The sequence below is a fragment of the Gambusia affinis genome, linkage group LG16 (assembly GCF_019740435.1).
Source record: "Gambusia affinis linkage group LG16, SWU_Gaff_1.0, whole genome shotgun sequence".
Classification (NCBI taxonomy): Eukaryota; Metazoa; Chordata; class Actinopteri; order Cyprinodontiformes; family Poeciliidae; genus Gambusia; species Gambusia affinis.
The window spans coordinates 10,818,933-10,839,348 of NC_057883.1; the positions used below are offsets into that span (position 1 = coordinate 10,818,933).

General features: G+C 38.5%; 1 protein-coding gene across 4 annotated transcripts in view; it reads left to right on the forward strand.

Moving 5' to 3' along the window:
• Window positions 1-9,762: 9,762 nt before the first annotated feature.
• stxbp6 (syntaxin binding protein 6 (amisyn)) overlaps window positions 9,763-20,416 on the forward strand; it is a 110,821-nt gene continuing 100,167 nt past the window's right edge. For 2 of the 4 annotated variants that reach the window (XM_044142221.1, XM_044142220.1), the window contains exons 1-2: window positions 9,769-10,112; window positions 19,795-20,008. In XM_044142221.1, coding sequence (XP_043998156.1) covers window positions 19,855-20,008 — 154 coding nt within the window. In that variant the 5' untranslated portion in view covers window positions 9,769-10,112; window positions 19,795-19,854. Of the gene's footprint in view, window positions 10,113-19,794; window positions 20,009-20,416 lie in introns of all 4 variants that reach the window. The other 2 variants (XM_044142219.1, XM_044142222.1) reach the window with 2 other exon arrangements.

Genomic DNA, 20,416 nt, shown 5'->3' on the forward strand with positions numbered 1-20,416 from the left:
AAAAAGACACATTCTTAAACATCTCACCGACTGTTTTCTCCTTTGTTTGTTTTTATGTTTCTTTTCCTCATGTTCTCTTTTGCCACTGATGTTGGTGTCACCAATTCTCTACACATCTTTGCCAGAAAGCCAGTATTACTGAAAGATGCTGTATTATTATTTTTTGGGAAACTTATTAAGCATTAACCAATCATATGTGAGTTTTGTTGCTGTGCTGTAATTTGTGCAGCAGAGATGGAACTGTCTAAAATTTTACAGTAAATTGCTTTGGATTGAGATTTTCTGACATCCGTGGTCATCCTCTGCTCTGAAACATAGGCTGATGTCAGGTTGATTAATCGATTTTCCACCAGAAGACAAAGGTATCTAGGGAGATATGTAAACAAACAAACAAAAAAGTAATTTTGCCAGAATCAATAGTAGGCTGTTAGGGTGTATCCTGTTAGAACATAAAGTGGGTGGAAAAGGCTCAAGGAGGAAGAACAGCTTTTCACATTTTCTTTTTGTGTGAGTTATGTTTTGATCTTGGTTATTGAGAAAATTAATCTGTTCATAAATAATACTTTTGTTTTATCAACCAAAAGCTGTGTGTTATGATTTCAGAAAGCATATCCCGCTAACTATGTGTGTGATAATTCTTTGATCTCTGTTAAGAGATTACCTGAGGCTTTCACCTTTAAAAGTTCTGTTTTGTGCTGCTGTAATAATAGTAATATAAGCCAAATGTTTTCCACTGCCAGTTTGAGTTAAAATAAAATATTATTGTTGATTTTGTTGCGAAGAATCTCCTTCCTCCACGGGGACATTCAGGAGTTTTCTGAGATTTCATTTCAGATGTACAAATGCAGTAAAGCTTATAGGAAAATCTTTTCATAAATTCTTGTCTCTGTGCCTTATAAGTGACATGAAACTGTATTCACACGCCTTGAACTTTTTCACATTTTGTCACACCACATCCACAAACTACCACAGATGTGAAGTGAAAGAAAGAGGATAAATGTTCAAACGTTTAACGTTTGAATACATATGTGTCCTCTGTTTAGTGCAAATAGTACTGAATAAATTCTAAGACATCCAGATCTTCTACCCCAACCCCAATAAGATTAATTAAAGTCTGCAGAGTGACGCAATGTAGAAAAAGTTCAATAAGTAAGATACCATATTGTTTTTGTCATTGACCCAAAAACATAGTAACTTTGAGGACAATGTGGAGTTTGGTGTTGGGTATTGCGTAGAGGTGGCTTCAAAAAACCCAAAGACTCCAACATTTAGCTGGACGTAACGCATTGACATGTGACAGGTCTGCATTTTCAACCCACAGCTTTTCTGTGGTTAGCCTCTCCCCTGCTGACCTTCGCTCTTGCAGATATATGAAACACAACTCGACCCCAGCAGTTTCATGACATAGGGCCAAGCAGTTCCACACATACGTCATTCCTATTATCTTCACAGTTGAGTCTAGAGATGTTTTCATGGAAAATGTTTAGACTGAGCTAAACACCAATGAGTGCCAAGATTCCTCTATTGATGTCACAGTGATCTCTCCAGGGCTGCTAAACAGACTTTATAGGATCTGGAAAAGGTTCTGCACTGTCCAAAGGTGACACACAGCTGGAAAGCACTTTCAAAGTCATCTCCGATTTCGTGGCTAATTGACTTATCTGGTGTCTTTCCCAAGATACCAGATAAGTCTTATTTGTAAGAGATCATCAGACGTTGTCAGGATTCTAACTTTGGAGCATGTTTTTTTAAAGGTAAGCTTTGGTTATGTTTCCTAAAGAACTTATCCCACCTGCTCATCTTCATAATAACATGAGAACATTCACTGCATGACAACATCTGACACAGCTGCTTCCCATCTGCCTCCAGAACCCTCAAAGTAAAGATTCACCACCTCGTCGGTCTTGCTATGCTTATGGGACATCACACAAGCTGTTATAGAAATTTTGAGTTTGTCATTAATGTCAGATCGGGAGGGTTCCTTCTGAGATGATGAGATCATGTCACGTGGTGTTTATTGCGATGAAATGGAGCTCAGAGCGAGCCAACATGCGCACTTTGGGACTTTCTGCAGGACACATGATTTATGTGTAAATGCATACAAACACAACTGTGAGTAGAAGGGGTTTTTGTTGATGGAAAGAAACTGCAGCTAATGCTAGATGATATGCAGTGTCTTCCAACTCGGGAAGTTGAATCTGATCCCAGGCTGTTTGCTGTGGGAGTTGTTTTCCAGAGTAATTCGTTTATCCTCGAGGACCTTTTTGGCTTTAAGCACTGTAGCACAAAATTGGGTAATTTGCATTACCTCGTGCCCTAAAACCTGTTTTGTTTGGGCTGAATCTTATTTTGCAGCTGACTTAATGCAATTTAAAAGGCTGTTTTTGCTGGGGAATATGTTGAGCGCAAACAGGGATGTCACATTGCTTTATTTCTTGTCTTTCCATGGTAGTGCACGAACCTGTCATCGCCTGGAGCGTGAAGTGAGCGCTTGGTGCTTGTTCGGTTGACACATTCAGGTAGATGAAACCAAATTCAGGAAACAATCTTATATTCAAGAACAAATATCAGTCTTTCTTTTTCTTTTTAGAAATGGAGACCTATAGAGGATATAAAAAATGTATTAGGTGGTGGCAGGCTTTTATTTCTTTGACAAATTGAAGCTATTAAGAAACTAGTCTCAATGTATAAAATGCTTTTTAGATAAAATCATAGTCCTTGCATTTTAGGGTTCATTTGTGTCCTGATTAAGTAATATTTTTTGAGGGGACCACATCTCCAATCTTGCGTTTTCTGCATAAAATAATTGGAAATATTTGCTCAGTGGTACCCAGGGAGCTCTTCTTCTATTACCCATATTAGGCGTTTGATTGCTATCTCCCAGTGAGATGAAACGGACCACAGGGCAGAGTGGATTCCTGCTAAACACAGACGGGAGGCAAGCAAATGCAACATGAGAAAGAGGTAGAGTCCAGCAGAACCAATTAAGGCAGGAATGAGCTGGCTTAACATGAGTGTTCTTGTGTAAGGTAAAAGCACTATCAAGTCTAACGGTAAACTCTCAAATACACAGACATCAAAACAGAGCAAAATTACAACAACAGGCGATATGTGAGGGAAAGCTAACTCTTCATATCGCCCTGAAACTGTGAACATTGTGGTAATGGTATAGGGAGGCTGGATGGTTGATGAGAATGTGAACAAAGTTACTCTGGGAAGTTTTGGATCAAAATACTTTAGAGGATGCAAAAAACTTGAAATTGGGGTGGAGAGTCACTTACCATTAGAACAACCAGTGGTGGGTTTTAATTGAATTATGTCTCTCCAGTCGGGGCAGCTTGGCCAGTGGGATGCAATTAGCACATAAAAAAAATTCTCTGTCATTTCAGTCAAAACCAGTTCCTTGGTGGTGGGTTATATATCCAGTGGTTGGAAAATACTACAATTTCCAAATTGGCACAATATTAAAGAACTTTTTATGGGTGTTTTTTTTTTTTTTTAAGAATCTGCACATTTGTTCTCCAGTTAAAAATCCAAATTACTAGACTATCCAAATCATGACTTTGCTCTGTTTCTGAAAATATAAAACTCTTCTGTGGTATTTGAAAACATCCTGAATTAAAATAAACATTAAAAGCTTAGCATAAATTCAAGTAATCTATAAAATATTTTTAATGGATAAGACTAGACTAAGCACAAAAATACTTTCATCTCTCAATGTTTCCTGTTACGTATTGAAAGGTTACTGTATTTTGCAGAACGGGGTAGCGGGTATTTGTTTGGGTGTGAGTTGAACAGACATGAACTGCCACTGCGGACGGCGACCGCAAACATAAACCTGGGGAGCTCAAATTGAAAATCTGAAAGCTTGACAGTTTGTGTTCACAGAGGCTCTGTGACAGCTGTCCTGGTACAGTAATATTTCTACAACCAGTAAAAATATAAAGTTAGGCAACAGGTTAATTAGATATTGAACAATTTTTTTCAATATCCAGAGAAACTGTTGCATCGGTGCTTTATTACGATGGTGGTAACTTATGGTTTTCATTTATGATTATCACAAACACACTCCCTACACCTATTGTTCAGCAAATAGCAAAAACAGCCCACAGTCCTGATGTGGTACTACTTACTTTGATGGTGTATATTATAATGCTAATATGTAATGCAAAATGAAGATATTTACATGCATGACACACACTGAAGCATCCTTTGCATATTTAGCACAGAAACAGATTATTTTCTCTGATCTTCAAAGGTTTTGAGGTCAGTGTGGATTAATATGCACCAATCAAGTGGTCTAAAAAGTGAGTGGGCTTGAGCTTTTCACCTCTTGGTAATGAGTGAAATTTGTTCTGCTCATAACGGCAACAATAAATGAATATGATCATAAAACTGGTGATAATTCCCAAGTTCATCTACCAATTGGAATTAAAATAATAATTTTAACGCAGCAAGGGTGCTCATGCCCCTTGAACCTTTTCACATTTGTCACATTTTATTGAGATTTCACGATTGTCAAAGTAGTACATTGTTGAGAGTGGAAGGAAATGATGCGTGATTTTTTTTTCTATTTTTTTAAAATAGAAAATTTAAAATCCGAAATGTGCAATATCTGCATACAGCTCCTCTGTTTGAAAGTTCTGCAGAACAATGTTTCTGCTGCCATTACAGGCCCAACGCTTTTACTACATGTCTCAGTCAGTTTCACACATCTGAGACATGTGTCTCAAATGTGTCCAAATAGCGTGGACAACAGTTATTTCGCAACTGTTGTCCACGGGTTGCAAAATAACTCGGTCAGACTGGGTGGAAAACATTTATGAGGAGCAATTTTTAAACAAATCTTTCCATCTGAACTTTGACTGCGTTGTTTTAGATCTAAGCCATTTCACCAACATTACCTCTGACTGTATCTTTGCTGCCTTTCTGCCGAAAGGGAAACCATAGGTTTTTCTTTAGCCTCTGGCAAGTTTTATTCTAGGATTGCCCTTTCATTAGCTTCATCCAACAGTTCTGACAAACTTCTCCATCTCTGCTAACAGAGCAGCTGCTTTTATATTGAAATTGTGCTACCCTTCGGTGAACCATATTTACTTACTAGAAGTATCAGAATAATAGGGGCTGAATGCCAATATATGCTATAATTTTCTTTTATAAGTTTTTAAAATCATGCACAAATATTTCTCAGCTAATCAGTTAAGCACAGTTGTAGTATTTATGTAACATAGTGTGATTACCACTTAGATATGTTTTTTCTGAAAAGGTTACTTTATGTAACTTCATAAGCTCAACCACATTCATAGGTTAGAAATAGTGAGCATTATTGTATAGATTGACAATGTCAAAGTGGAAAGATGTTTTGCTGCATAAAAATATGTAAACACATAAGTGGATCAGCTTCTTTAATGTAATTAGACGCTGAATAGAAATCAATACTAGCTATGCGGCTTCTTGTTTAACACCAACTACAAATAACCACTCTCTTTCAGAGAGGTGAAGCAAGCTCGAATAGAGACAGCTGCAAAATGCACATACATGCAAACTCTTTGACAAGCAAAATCTAAACAGGGACTTTCAGGCACCTCCTACTATAAATACATGGCCTATTCCTTCAAAAGCGCCAGTTTTGTGGATTGACACAGATGTTAGATGTTCTCCTTTAAAAATGCACTTATAGCAACGTTTAAAAAAAAAAAGACGCAGAATATGTTAGACTTTGTGGTCACTCGCTCTCTCAATTCTCTAAAAAGACGTGTTTTTTTTTTCTCCTGTGAACTGTCATGCAACACTGAAACCACTATCTTGCTTACGCTGCTAAGTGCAGCAAACCACATGATTCCAATGTTTGATTAGTGCAGCAGAGACACAGAGGAGGGGAAGCTGTTTGTAATAAAGAGTGTGTGAGAGTATGGCGAACACCTGGCCCTGTGGGAAGACACGAAGCAGCCGACAATGGGAGTAAAGGTGCTCCTTGCCCTGTTTCCCTCCTCTATCATCAGATCTATTTGTTTTCACTCTAGACTGAGGCACCTTGTTTTTATCACATCAGGCTCTGCCAGCTACGTTAATCTGAAAAACCGAAAGGCTGGAAGAATGTTTATATATATATATATATGCATTTTATTTTATTTTTTTATTTTCGTGGAAGAGATAAAGAGGGAAAAACAGAGACAGGGAGGGACGGAATATGTAGCCAAGACACGAGAACACAGAATTGCCAAAAGATTTTTTTTCACCTCCTCCTTTCCTTGTTTTATGAATGGAGAAGGGACTAACAGTGTAATAATAAGTTCTCCAGATCCATTTGGAGTCATTGCAAGCGTATGGTATGAGGTCGACTACAAGCCGGAAAGTTACAGCTGCTGAACGCATTGAACATCGCAAAGATAATGAAATCCATTTGTGGAAATTATTACTTGCAATCATATCCATTACACTTAGAAGGATTGCAGGTTGATGTCTGGACTCAAAGTGTGTCCTTGTAAAGTGAACCTCACAGACTCTAAGCCCCTCGAGGCACAGAACCACCACACAAGGCAGCACGTCACCTCCACCAGGCAACCAACAACGTCTGTCCTTTTATCATCAAATAATTCCCCTAGAGAGCTGTGATTGGTCCATAGTCCAGCTCTGTTTCCCTCCCCAAAAGATTTCAGCACTATAACACAACTTGGAAACTTCAAATCACACAGACATAACTCTGAGGGTGTTCCAGGCTGTGGGATGTGTCATGCATCCCAACCTCATTGCTAACCTCAGCAATGAGTTGAGCAATGGCCAAAGCCAAACTTTCAACATGCCTGTTATGCAATCCATCTTAAGTTGTTATTGAGACTGGCAGTACCCCAGAAAACCCTGTGGTTCAGTTGCATTGTGGCAAATCACTGACCAGGCTCTCTCCAGGGAGAGAGTCATGCCTGAAATCCCTAAATCACCAGCAGGAAACAGCTACTGCTCTTGGAGGCCACTCAGCTTGTGTGGGTTTGTGTCTGCCTCATTTCCCCACCCCCCTCTTGGGCCACCGACTCGTTTTCAGTCCACCTGGAAAAAGTGAATCATTATGGCAGAAGTGTTTCATGCCGGGGAGTTCGGAGGTGAGGTTCAGCATTACAGCGGTGGAAAACCTTCCTGCTGCCGCCCCACAGGTCTCGTTGCAAGAGCAGTTGAGCGTTTCCCCTCCAACAGGGATTTCTTCTCGGTTGTGAAGCATCTGTAAATCAAAGGCAATTGTCTGAAAATATGCAAAGTCTCAGGTGGTCTCAGGAGACCGTGCAAAAGTGTACTTCAATCCCAAATTCCTGGAATGAAATATTTCCTCATGTAGCACCAGATGGCTGGACAGCTTGCAGTGAATGGAATTGAAAAAAACACAACAAAGTCTAAAGCGTTTCCAGAGAAATTGAAGTAAAATTCTGATTTTATTATTGGATCTCCCATCTGCCAAGTCAGTTTCATCTGTCTATTGACTTTATTTATGAAATGAAAGTAAATATACCGTACTCACCAGAGCAAAACTGCCTCCCCTCTGTCAAGTGCACAGCTGTGAAAGCATAACTGATTCAAACAGCTTTTTAAACTATATGATTAAAGTTTGTGATCAGCTAATGTTTATTAATGTATGAGGAAATAGTTTCAGTTCCCAGAGATTTCCAGATCTTTCTCACACATAATAAGCCTGAGGTGAAAAAGCAAAACAAAAACTAAATCACGTAAAACAAGAGTTTCTTCAGGTGCAGCTATCGTGTCTGTGTCAGTCAATAAAGTCAGAAGAGGTCGGGAATGGAGCGTCATCAGTCAGCGGAGGAATTCGGTTGACTCACAGCCTAAAAATCAAAACACCACCTGGACAAAATCTCCCACACTGGTTTATGTGCATTTCTCTGTTAATTCCAGCGAAGTTGTCTTCTGATGTAATGTAGATGGTAGTCTCCAGCTGACAGTCTTGTTATATTGGTGCCGCCCACCGGTCCAAAAATAAGCAAAGCTCAAAAATGTTCAGGTAGTGTAGGCAAGTCTAAACTGGTGCCTGAATGAAGCTAGACTTGTCACGAAGCTACTCCGAATAAAGCCTGAGAAATGAAGAAATGCTAATAATGACATATTAATGACCGCTATTAATTAGCGGTCATCAATATGACCGCTAGTTATTACCTTTTATGCGGTAATAACCAATAAAACTTACATAAAGTGGCAATAAAACAAGTCTTGTGACAAGCTACAAGACGTGGCTGCAGTAGTTGAGCTGTGTTTACTTTTAAGACGGCTTCAGGAAAAGTTAGTTACTGTGAAGTGACTTTGTGGACTGGTGGTGAATTGCCTACTATTATTATATACAGTATATTTAGAGGTTGAGTCATACAGTCAGGAATAGTACACTGTTTCAGTACCACTGCAGTTATATTGGCACACATCATCCAGACTTAAGTTGTCTGAGGTACCGTTCCAAAGATGTAATTTGAAGATAGAAAACTAATTTTTGTGGCCACCGTAGTCTGAGTTCTTCAGTGTTGTGGACATAAACAGTAAAAAATCAAAACATATATTGAAAGCGTATTTTTATTGTGTACTTATACGGGATGTCAACATGATGAAAATGTAGTTTAAAGGTGTTGCATGTTTGAAGCAAAGCAATGTTTAGCAGCAGTCTTTAATGATATAGGGAATATTGTTCTTAGCCAGTGTCAAGGGCCAACAGCAGCACTCAAAGCAAAAAAAACAAAAAACATTTTTATCAATGGTGGAAAGTTTCATATTACGTTTATTATTTCAAATGTGTTTCTTGTTTTCAGGTGAACTAAACATGTAGGGAATGCCCCGCTAAGTAGGACAAAACACAAAACAATGTGGCTTAACATGTAGTAATTTATATTAATTAGAAAAGAATTATATTTTTAAGGAATCTGGCCTACATTTGTTCAATCTAAAATACCAAAACTAGTCAAACTTATCATACCACACCAACTTTATTTATGAAGCACTTTATACACTGACAGGACCAAAGTGCTATACACAATCATAAAATACAATGCAATTATAAAAAGATCTTACATAAAAAGATTCAGAGTGGGTTTCCAGTCTGAATACATATTTGATAAAAACTCATAAAACTCATGGGATTGATGAAACTTGTTTGTGAAAAGTCCAAAATAGCATTTTCCATGTTTTGTTTTGTTTTGTTTTTGGGTAACAACACCTTAAGATTGAGTTAAGCAGGAAAAGTCAGACATATAGCTGGATCAAACCTGGATTGCGTTAAATTACATTGAATAAGTGAGCCTAACATCATGGCTTGGGACCAGTATAACCAATCACTAATCAAAATTAAAGTAATTATATCAACATAAAAAAAATATTTGCTTCCCAACATATATGGAAAAAATATACTTTTAAAAATAGCAAAAAGCTAATCTTTAGGGTTTGGTGACAAGGTCATTTTTGTTGCTTGAGAGCAGTTCAGTCAAAATTTTCCAAGTGATTAAAAAACATCAGTTTGATTATATTTCTTAAAACTGAACTACTAATATGCTGAATTACTCCGCCCGTCCCCCAAGTATATGTATGCGATATGAGGAGGAGGGGTTCCCCCGTCCAGGGGCAACATTAATGTAAGGACCGCCACTGGTAAAGTTATTTTCTATCCAGTAAATAGATTTAGGTATTTTGCCCATCTTTAATCAAAAATAAAAAGTAAGCATCTAAAAGCTTTTGAAACTATTTGTTGACATGTCACAGAGAGCTCACGCAGGCGTGGGGTTGTGTCACAGTCTGCGTGATTGGCGTGCATGTTTGTGTGTCTGGCAAAACTGCTACTGGTTTCCCATTCACAGAGACCAGAGTCAGACACTGGCTGGCTGCGCAGCAGAGGAGGGGAGATAAAAAAAAAAAAAGAAGAAAACTCTCCTCCCGCCGCTAAGAAACCAACAGCTATCAGAGACGTGAAGTCGACGCGATGTCAAACACGAAATGCTACCGTTTAGTTTGAGGAGACAGCTACCAATAAGGAAGAGGCTGCAGAAAGTAAGGAGTGGGTGAGCGGTGACAGCTGGATACATAAAGCGAGGGATTAGAAATCCGCACGTGGAAAAAAGGGACTCGCTTTAACACGTCAGGTGAGTTCCGCGAAGCTTTACACCTGCCGAAAAACTGCATGTAAGCACGACGTTTTACCCAAAAGAAAATAGCACAACTTTATTTTGTGTTTTTCTACCTTTCGCTTTGTGTTTAACTAGCGACTGCGTCAGCAACCTTTCTACCACTTTGCGGTGATTCCAGAGCGAATGCACGCGCTCACCTACTGACAGTGCGCGTGATGGTGTTTCTTAATAATAAAACTTAGTGGACCTCACACTGTAGACTTTGTGAGCAATTATTGTCAATATTCTTTATCAGCTTCGGAGAAGACAAACACGCTGAGAAAGTCGTCATTGTTGTTTTATTTTATTTTATTTTTTTGTTCTTTCTTTTTAACAAACAACGGATAACTCGCGTTAATAATTAATCAGGGAATTCCTAAAAGTCAGTTATACCTCAATGCTTTCTCTGCAGGTTTTCACGCTCCTTTGACGTACTAAATTCTAGCGCCCGGGTTTTAATCATCCAGTATTTTCACAGACAGAGAGATGTCCCTGTCAAATGTTGTCCAAATGGAATAGTTCATTGCTATTACTGTAGGCTGTGCTTCTGTCATGCCACAATAACGGCACTGTTTTCCTGCAATCACGGCTTTAACTTGAAATTATTTAAGGCAAAATGGAATGCATTGCGTTCTCAATGTGATATTAGTGGTCTAATGAGTTGCAATTTGAGATGATAGATTTATGTTTTATCAGGGAAGTTTAATGCATTTCATCAGTAGATTTAATGTAAGTAGAATAGAATTCACATTCAGGTGTCTAAAAAGCAATTTTATCAATGCAATTTTACAAAACTGGGGATCAAATTTTATTGACTCATTATACTAGTAGGATTTTGACCATTATTGTGGTTAACAGCATGAAAACCCAAAATTCACTTCATGAAAAAAAAAATGTGCACATGAATTTCTGTATCAGTGTAGCATGGGGTTTGAAAGCATTCAGCCCATGTCTCAGCTGAGGTGTTAATGGAAGCCTGGAATGCTTCAGAGGCGGCATTCGTCTTGTCTGCTCTGTTGGCTCTGGTGTCTCTCATCCTCCTCTTGACAACCTGCCATAGACTTTCTATAGGGATTATGTCAAGCCAGAGTACTGGCTAATCAAGTGCAGTGATGAGCATGGACATTAAACCAGGTACTGGTACATTTGGTGGTGCTGACAGGGGCTACGTTCTGCTGGAATATTGAAATGGCATTAAAATAAAGCTGCAAGTCTGCAAAGGGAAGCTTAAACCATTGCAGCATTAACTGGCTTCACTGAATGTAGACAAATTGGAAAGACTTCAGGACATGGCATTTGCCTCTAAACCATTACGCACTGTGAAAACATTTCAACTGGACCTCAAGCAATTTGTATTTCTCCAAGTATCCTCCAAACTTTGGGTTCTTAATTTCCAAATCAATTCAAACATTTAAGGACCCCTGTGCAAAATAGTGGTTCACAATCCTTTTAGAAATTGTGGTTATCCGTTAGAATCTTCTTATGTTTAGCTGCATTTTTTCCTACCACTCAACTTTCTATTAATGTATCTTTTTATTAATCTTGTGCTTTACTCAAATTTTCTGAAAATCTCCATTCTGTGATTCCACTAGCCGTTAGACACAATCAGCAACATTAACACATATAAGTATTGAAATTTCTTACAATATATGGATGTGTTCATGTGTAGACCAAAGTCAGATTAGGTGTACCTCTCTTCAGTAAAACTACCTGACCCACTTGAAATGATAAATTGTTTCTTTTCAATTTGCTCTGGTGAGCCCTAAAACATGTTATCCCCCATACGTCTTTGTCCACTTACAGTCATCGTTATGTGACCTATTCAGCTGGCTTTGCCCTTGCATGACTTAAAGTCATTTGGTAACATTTTCCTGTGGGCAGAAATAAATGTGTCCTCTGTCTTATATGTCAGTTTATGGAGAAAAGGGACAGAGTACTCGGCGTGCTTGTTTTCCTACGAAGTTACAGTGATATTTGAGGCCCCGGAGAAAGCAAAATCTCTGAGGCTGTAATCACCATTCCTTTGTTACAACAGTGATTTTCCTTGTGCTGTGAATGTCTGAAACTCATCTTTTTTTGTATTCATTTAATAGAAAATTATCAACATGAAGATATGCAGCATCTTGACCAGACCTGGTCCCCCAGTCAAAACAAAACACCGTATTTTCGAGTGCATGCGACACAGCTGTCTTTTATTTTGAAAGGGCTTGACGCACGGTTTATGAATGCACGTACGTAAATGCTAACGCACAGCAACAACAAGCGATGCTAGCAGCCGAATACACGATCCCCACAAAATGTCATCTCACGGTAAAAAAAGAAAAGTTGATTCCGAATTCTGCATTTTTAACAAGGCATGGACAGCGAAATATTTCTTTATTGAAGTCAAAGGCAAGGCCGTGTGTTTAGTTTGTGGTGCGCAGGTGGCTGTGTTAAAGGAATATAATATCCACCGTCACTATGTGACCAAACACGAGAAAGAGATACAAGAACTTTTCAGAGAAAGAGCACGTCACTGAGTCGTCTGTACTCGTAGCCCAGTTGCAAGCTCAACAAACACTTTTTAAAAACGCCTGGCATCTAGAGGAGCTGCAGTCAAGGCAAGTTTTGTCATATCCCACAAGATTGCTAGGAAGAGCAAACCTTTCTCTGACGGAGAGTATATTAAGCAGTGCTAATATGTCCTGAGAAAAAAAGACGCTTTTGAGAACATCTCCCTCTCCCGCCGCAAACGTAACGAGAAGGATTGAGGACATCGCGACGAACCTGGTGCTGCAACTGAAAGACAGCGTGAATGATTTTGAGTACCGGTATTTTTCCCTGGCTTTGGATGAGAGCTGTGACATACGGGACACTGCCCAGCTGCTCATCTGTTCGTCAGGCTTTTTCCAACACTTAAAACCATTTATTGCTCATATATGCAGTTGATCAGTTGATTAATATAACACACACCATTTCAATTGTGGAGAGATTAAAAAGTTAAAAATAAATTCAGATGTGATGACGATATTTTTTTTAACTATTAATTTGTTAATTCTCACTTCAGCCAAACCACAAATTGTTAATTTTTATTAATATTTACTGAATATTCTTCTTAACAAAAGAATATGATTTAAATATTTTATTACAACAAGAGGTATGAGAAAATGAATAATGAGTCAAGATTAAATTTGAGTCATTACTGGATCGGCCCTCCAACATATTTCAGATTTTTCATGCGGCCCCCTGAAGAAATTAATTGCCCACCCCTGATCTTGACCTTAGAGTTGTAGATATTTTTTTCCTCTCTAGCCACATGCTCCTGTGTGTGCTATTTATTGTGGGCATACACAGTTGTTGCATTTGCATAATGCACTTTCACATTTGTATTGTTAATGCCTCATGCTTTGGCCTCGCCATATAACAGAGTCATTGTGGTAATGATTCCTGCACTGTTTGAGATGTCGGTTAGTAAGTGCAGTGCATTTGCTTTTTCTACTATTTACCCAGTTCCATCTCAAATGTTTTACTGCTGTAAGGTGCCTGTAAACAATGAGCTCATTTGCGGGGTTGGCATGCTTTTCAATGATGCATGCTTAGCTTAGCCCACATCCTTCTCAGCTTTATAGCTTCAGCATCGGCTGAGTCACCTGGGAAAAACTGAATGAATGCGTTCAATGTTTTTTTTTTTTTTGCTAAGGGAAAAGTCTTTGGTCTTGTTCAGTATGTTAGCTTAATGGAGTGCTATTCCTCCAAAGGATTTAGAATTTTTTTATTTTTTATGTAATATAAAAAAAAATACAGGGAGCACACCAGTGGAATGTACTTTTCTCATCTTTGTCTTTTGTCCAACATGGTGCAATGGAAATTTAGCAGATTTGCTTATCCCATAAAATAAAATTAAATAATAAGAATTTTTGGAAAAGTAAAATACTTCTGAGACAAATTCTGAGCCACATAAAAAGGAGAGGTATGTCTCTCTTGCATAAACGGGGTATGTACTCAATAAAAAAATGCAACAATGACTTCTGAAATAGACAGTCAGGATGCAGGCTTTCCAAATAGGAAAATGTTTGAACATTTCCACAGCAGGAACCTTTTTTCGGGAATATGGGTAGTGTCCTAGAGCTATCTTTTTAAAAATTTAAAATTTTTTTAAAAATATTTTTATCTCAGTTTATTGAGCTGCAGAAACAAATGCAAAACCAAATCACCAGTGTATGCTTACACAAGAAACTTGTCCTTGTAGGGAGTTTGTACATTTGGGATGGACCTAATCCTGATGGTTCCCCTGGTGTTTTGTCGTCGGAGCATGCTGAACGTTTCTGATGGCTGAATATTCCCAGAAATTACTTTCAGTTTTCTTCCATATTTGAGTTCAGTTAGAGCTTACATCTTCTGATAACTTTACAGCAGTCAAATCTATCCACTCTTGTTGAATGTTGCGATATTTTGTGGGGTTTATGTCATAATACAGCAGTAAAATCAGTCAATCTTAGGGGAAATGTTACAAAATTTCCCAGAGGATTTCCATCTTGGGTTGTGTGGGGGTGGTAATCAGTTCTAGTTGAATCTTTCCATAAAGTTTGCTGTAACACTTCTTTTAAAACATGACAGTTATGAAATAAAATAATGTTTTTACTGTTTTAAACAGGATCTTGTCTGTTGCAGGTAGAGATCTGTGTTCCCAGACAAAATAGAAGATTTAAGCAGAAAAGCATTCTGCTTAGCATTCACCAAATTTTAAAGACAAAATATGTACTTCTTGCCCTGCATGCATTATTCAGGCAAGTGGCTGTAATGACTTTTCTGGTGGACTTCACATTATAGATGGGTCGAGGAAGGTTTTTAATCCAGGGAATATTCAGAGCAAACGTGTTCCTGCGCTTCAAAAGGAGTCAATTGAGGTGGATTGGGTATCTGATCAGGATGACTCCAGGGCGCCTCTCTTTGGAGATTCACAGGTGGACTTTAGGACGATGCATTCATTCTGGTCTGGAAACAGCTTGAGATCTCCTAAGAATGAGGTAAAGAGATTGAGTTTTTGCCTCCTGGGCCTGAGGCTTGTGCCTCTCAGATGAGCAGAAACCACGATATAGCAAATATAGAATTATGCTCTTCATTTCTTCAAATAATTTGTAAGTATTCAGTGTTTCTAATAGCAGAGTTGTACTATTGCATAACTAAAATGGAGACTTATCACAGACTGGCACCTAAAACTTCAAAACAAATTTTGAGAACATAATTTCTCAGTTTTCTGACCTGTTACATTTAATATCTAGTCATATGGTAATGTTGGACTACATTCATTCAATTAGTCTTACTGGCATGAACCTCTGCTTATTTGTTTTCATGGACACGAGGAAACTGTGGGAGTTTTTCCCCCCAGGACTTGTTCAGAACGTTTGAGTCAACATGAAAGCCATGCATGAAAGGCTGCAGATGTAGCAAAGTGTTTTGCTACGTCTTTCATACATCTCAGAGAGCTAAGTGCAGAATGACAGAAACTAATTTGTCCTCCCAAGTTTCCAAAGCCAGCCAAATATGTGTGGGAGTAGATATGAGCAGCTTGAAGAATACAATTAATCATTTTTTAGTAGGTTATCTGGACACATCATTATGTCTTGTACTTTCAGATATAGTTTTCTGCAGATATTATTACCTTAACAAATTTAGCTTAAAACCCAGCTTCAACTAAAACCTCTACCACTTTCACTGTCACACTTGATTCCCACTGCTGGTCAAACATACAGTAATTCTGCATGGATATTCATTGTTTATGTACCAGCAGTGTGTCAGTATTTCTGCTAAACAATCGTATTTGAGTAGAGGTGCAGTCAAAATGACTGACTGAGAGAAATAAAATTATCTTTTGGAATTACCTAGAATCCAGACATAAACTCCCTACAAAATGTGTGGGCTTATCTGAAGAAAGCTGGTGAAGAGATGCCTTCACAATCTGATAGATATGGAGAACTGTCAAAAGACCTCTTTTTTTTCTTCTATTTTTGCAGCTTGTCTTTTAATGTGGGTTTATTGAAAGTTGAAGAACTCTGTACAACCCTCTCTGTAGGGACCTATAACTAATAACGTATACCTCTAAAACTTAAATGTTGTTGGATCAGGTTCAGAAAAATCTATTTTAAATCAAAAGAAATCAACTTTAAACATTTGTCATCTTTTGCCTTTACAGATTTTTTTCTCCGTTTGTTAAATAACACTTCCTAATTACAGAAGGAACATGGTTAAAATATACTTTGGTTATGTGCCTGCTATGTGCTGGCTGTTATCATTACTTCACTTCTGAAGTCTACGTTCTCTTTTGCCCGGTCTTAAGAGCAGGACTGTGTACTTGTTAAAGAAGTGACTGTGCAGTGCAGTCTAACCCACAGAAACTCACTCCAGTGAGGTCCCAAGGGACCAGTAAGCACTGCCTGAACAGATTTAACTTTATCCCGCAAAGCAAGAGTGGAGCAAAGGAAAAACTACTGGTCCTTTCACTCCTGTGCACCATATAACCTCAGTTAATGAAGTGTTTTGGGTGAAAATGGGGTGACAAGCAGTGCTGGATGTATGTGCATTGTCTTCACTGCCACAGTAGCTCCTTGGCTACAGTTTCTCAGCCTTGTGCTGTTCGGGTTGTGTAAGACTGTACAAAATCAAACCATAAGCTGCACACTAGCTGGCTACATTTCAATGCCTGGAGGTTTCAGTCCCCTCCTCCTCAGATTCCTACTTGTTTTCATCCTTGTGTCCCTGTCATGTTATCCCTTTTCCCTGATGTAATGCTTCGCTGGGCCCCCTGAGGGAAGATGTGTGCTAGTGACGCCTTCAGGGGTAATACAGGGAGCTACGAGACCAGGGTCATTTGACCAGTTATTTTTTTTTTACTTTTAACTTCCATGTGCAGCTTGGTTACTAACAGGCAAATTAAATAGAAACATTTTCTTGCAAGGAACTGTTCTATGTTGTATAAAAATCTCTAAAAGGTAAGAAGGAAGAATTCATCGGTGTAAATGTGACTTTCAAAGTTTGCTGTCTGGCTTTTTGTGCAGTTGGTCATTTGAAACGTAGACATCTGTGATCCATGTTCCCGCTGTGCTGTGCAGGGCAAGCAAACTCACAGGTTATCTGTTGCTGATAAACAATCTGAAAACTTTATATTGCTTTATCGATCTGTTTTCTCAGGATACAAGATGCCTGAGGGGTTGTTTGTAAAATCTTAACTTTAAGTTTTGGTTCATTTTTATGTGGGGGCGGGGGGATTCTGCTGCTCTGATGGGAGGCTAGTGAATAATGCAGTCAAAGAAATGAATGCTCTGATACAGAAAGACACTAAAACTAGTTTTACATTGGATGCCCATTTACCACACCATGTATTTATTAACGATTTTTGTCAAGAACCATTTCAGTTTAGCAGGGGGGTGTGTGCCTAAGGATCGACACTGATGCTGTTGTTCCTTACTCATTCTGCTGCATGTTGGCACGCAAGACATAACCGACAGCATCCGGTTTAGGATTTTCAAAATAAAAGCTCCTCCAGACTCAATACATAGAACGGACATATTTAATTTTTTCTTGCGCGGCTCGGTACCGGTCCACGGCCCGGTGGTTGGGGACCACTGGCATAGACTATAGTTTAGCATGTTCAAATGTACCTATTTTTAACATGTTTGTAAGTTATGGTTTTGTGATTTTTAACAAAACCATAACTTTTTGTTCTGCTTATCTGATAGAAATTAATTAAATCCTACAACAAGTTTAAAAAACTGTTTTCGTTGTGTGACCAAGTGTTTTTGATGAGGGGATTGTTTAGTGGTATGCCTTGTTTTGCCTTGCTGTAGAGTAATTCATCCTCAGGTTGAGACTGACAGAGTGGTTTGTCAGCACTAAGGTGGCATATGTGGTATATAATGTTAGCCGCTATGTGTCTCGAATGAATGCCTGCGGCTGAGACAATTATTAAGTTCCACGGGACTCTTGAGGGCATTTAGATCTAAATAGCCCACTTCTTTATGACCAGATACTGCGCTTGCGGATAGTGAAACCAAGGCAGCATAGTATTTCCTGACATCAGACATACTGCTGCTTTGTCTCCAATGTGTCCCACCTGTCTATAAGATATACATTTACTGGTAGATGTTGTTGTGTAATGATGGGGGGACAATTTCTGTTCTGCATCAGGGGAACTTGACAGTTTTTCAAATGGCTTTAGCTGAAGCCATTTAATTTTTGTAAGTACCTTCAGAGCAGAACGCAAACACAATGTAGTCATAAGGAATTTGAAGAATGGCTCCAGTAGAGTAACAAAAATGCATCTCATGTTGTTGAGAGGGTTGTTTTACTTTTTCTTTCTTTCACTTTTCACTTTTGTTTTAAAATAGCAATAAGAGGTATAGCAAGTTGCAAGTGTAAAAATTCTGATGTGGATTTTAAATGTGTAGTTATTCAGCTGACACTTTGTTCATGGTCAGTCTTATTTTTCTGACATTTCAGATTTTGTGCTGGTTAAATATACATACATATATATTTTTTTTCTATAAAAGTAACACCAGAGCAGGACTTTTATGTTCTTCCTTCAGGACACCCACTGTTTCACCAGTCTAATTTATTGCACAAGTGCTGTTTCACACAACAGTTGGTGTTGGCAAATATTTTTAATGATGCTGACCAGCATTTTGAACCTGTGATAAATACAAAAACCTGCCCTGCAAAAATGACTTTCACATAGCAGGAATTTTCTCCTGTGGAAACAGAATGGAATGGTGCTAATGAGGCACCATGACTGGAAATGGATTGATGAGAAAAGTTATTCTGATTGAAGAATACCATTCTTGTTTCTTTTTCAGTGAAAGCGTGGCCTTGAGTTAGCACGCAAACTCTAAGATGCAGCCAGAATGTCTGCAATATTTGTGGTTTGCCCAAAAGCTGGTGCAGCAAGCCTGAGTTTTTTTTCTTGAACAGTGCTTTTTCTATAAAGTATTTAGAGATGTGAATACTGTGTGCTGTTAACACATTAGGCAATTTCCCCATCACAATAAGGTAACAAAGCTAGAACCCATTTTTTAAATAAAAGGTAGTAGTAGTTTGAATGATGTGACTATATTTCTGTGCTAGATTGAGGTGATTCTTAGCTTAGATTAAAATGATTTGACTTACAGATCTCACCGTGTGAATTACAAAACGGTTATGTTCAGCTGCCTTAAAATAGGCAAAGTTATTCCCCAGAGATTGGTCCTGGAACCACGTTCTCACAGTGCTGAATTATGGTAATGTAATTTATGTGCATGCAGTTTTGTGATGCCTAAAAGCTAATCACATTTTTTGGCAAACCATAAAACTGTTGCTCACCATTGTTCTTCTTTTTTTCTTCTATATAGTCAATCATCAACACTTCAGAGACAATATAAAATTTTTCCAATTATGATTCTTCACTACAAAATATTGTATAGATGAACCACGTATATGTTGTGGGTGTACTAAAATCTAAAAATAACACCCGATAAGCTATTTTATGCACTCCTTACAATGATATTTAAAATACATTAAAATACACAAACTAGTGGTTGTATCAGACGGACTACCAGAAGTGTTGATTAGAATTTGACTCTTTAATGCAGAATATTCCTTTTCTGCCTAATGAAATTTGCTGGGTTTGTTTTTCTCTTCTCCTCTTCAGTGAAGACTGGACCCCTCCATTTAATCGTTTTTCATCTGTTTATTTCTGCCTGTGTCGGAGATGAGTGCCAAGTCAGCCATCAACAAGGAGCTCTTCACACCTCACGATGAGAAGATGCTCGCTGGTGTACAGGTGAAGAGGAGGACAAAGAAGAAGATACCTTTCCTGGCCACTGGTGGCCAGGGAGATTACATGACTTTCATCTGCCTCTCAGGTAGCAACATCTCTCTCTCTTTCTGCATTTGAATTTAAATTACTTTTATCTATACATCTGTCACCTTCCGCATTTGCTGTGCTTTTGCAGCCGTTTCAGCATTTGCCGCATGCCAATCCTAAGTGTTTTTCTGATATTTTTACTGGCAGGCATGTTTATTTTTGCTGTCCAGATAATGCCATTCTCAATAACTTCACCCAAAAGACATGTTGTCAGTCCTACTTAAGTGGATTAGATTTGAATTTGGAGTGAATATTTAATTTTGAACTCTGTTTGTGGCTAATTCCTCCTTAGCAGCCGTCATCATTCCCACTTTTCATAATTCACTCAGAGGCAGCTCAGCTCCTCCATAGCATGTGCTTTACAGCAGGTTTGCAACATGGATTGTGTTGTGTTACCACTTCATTG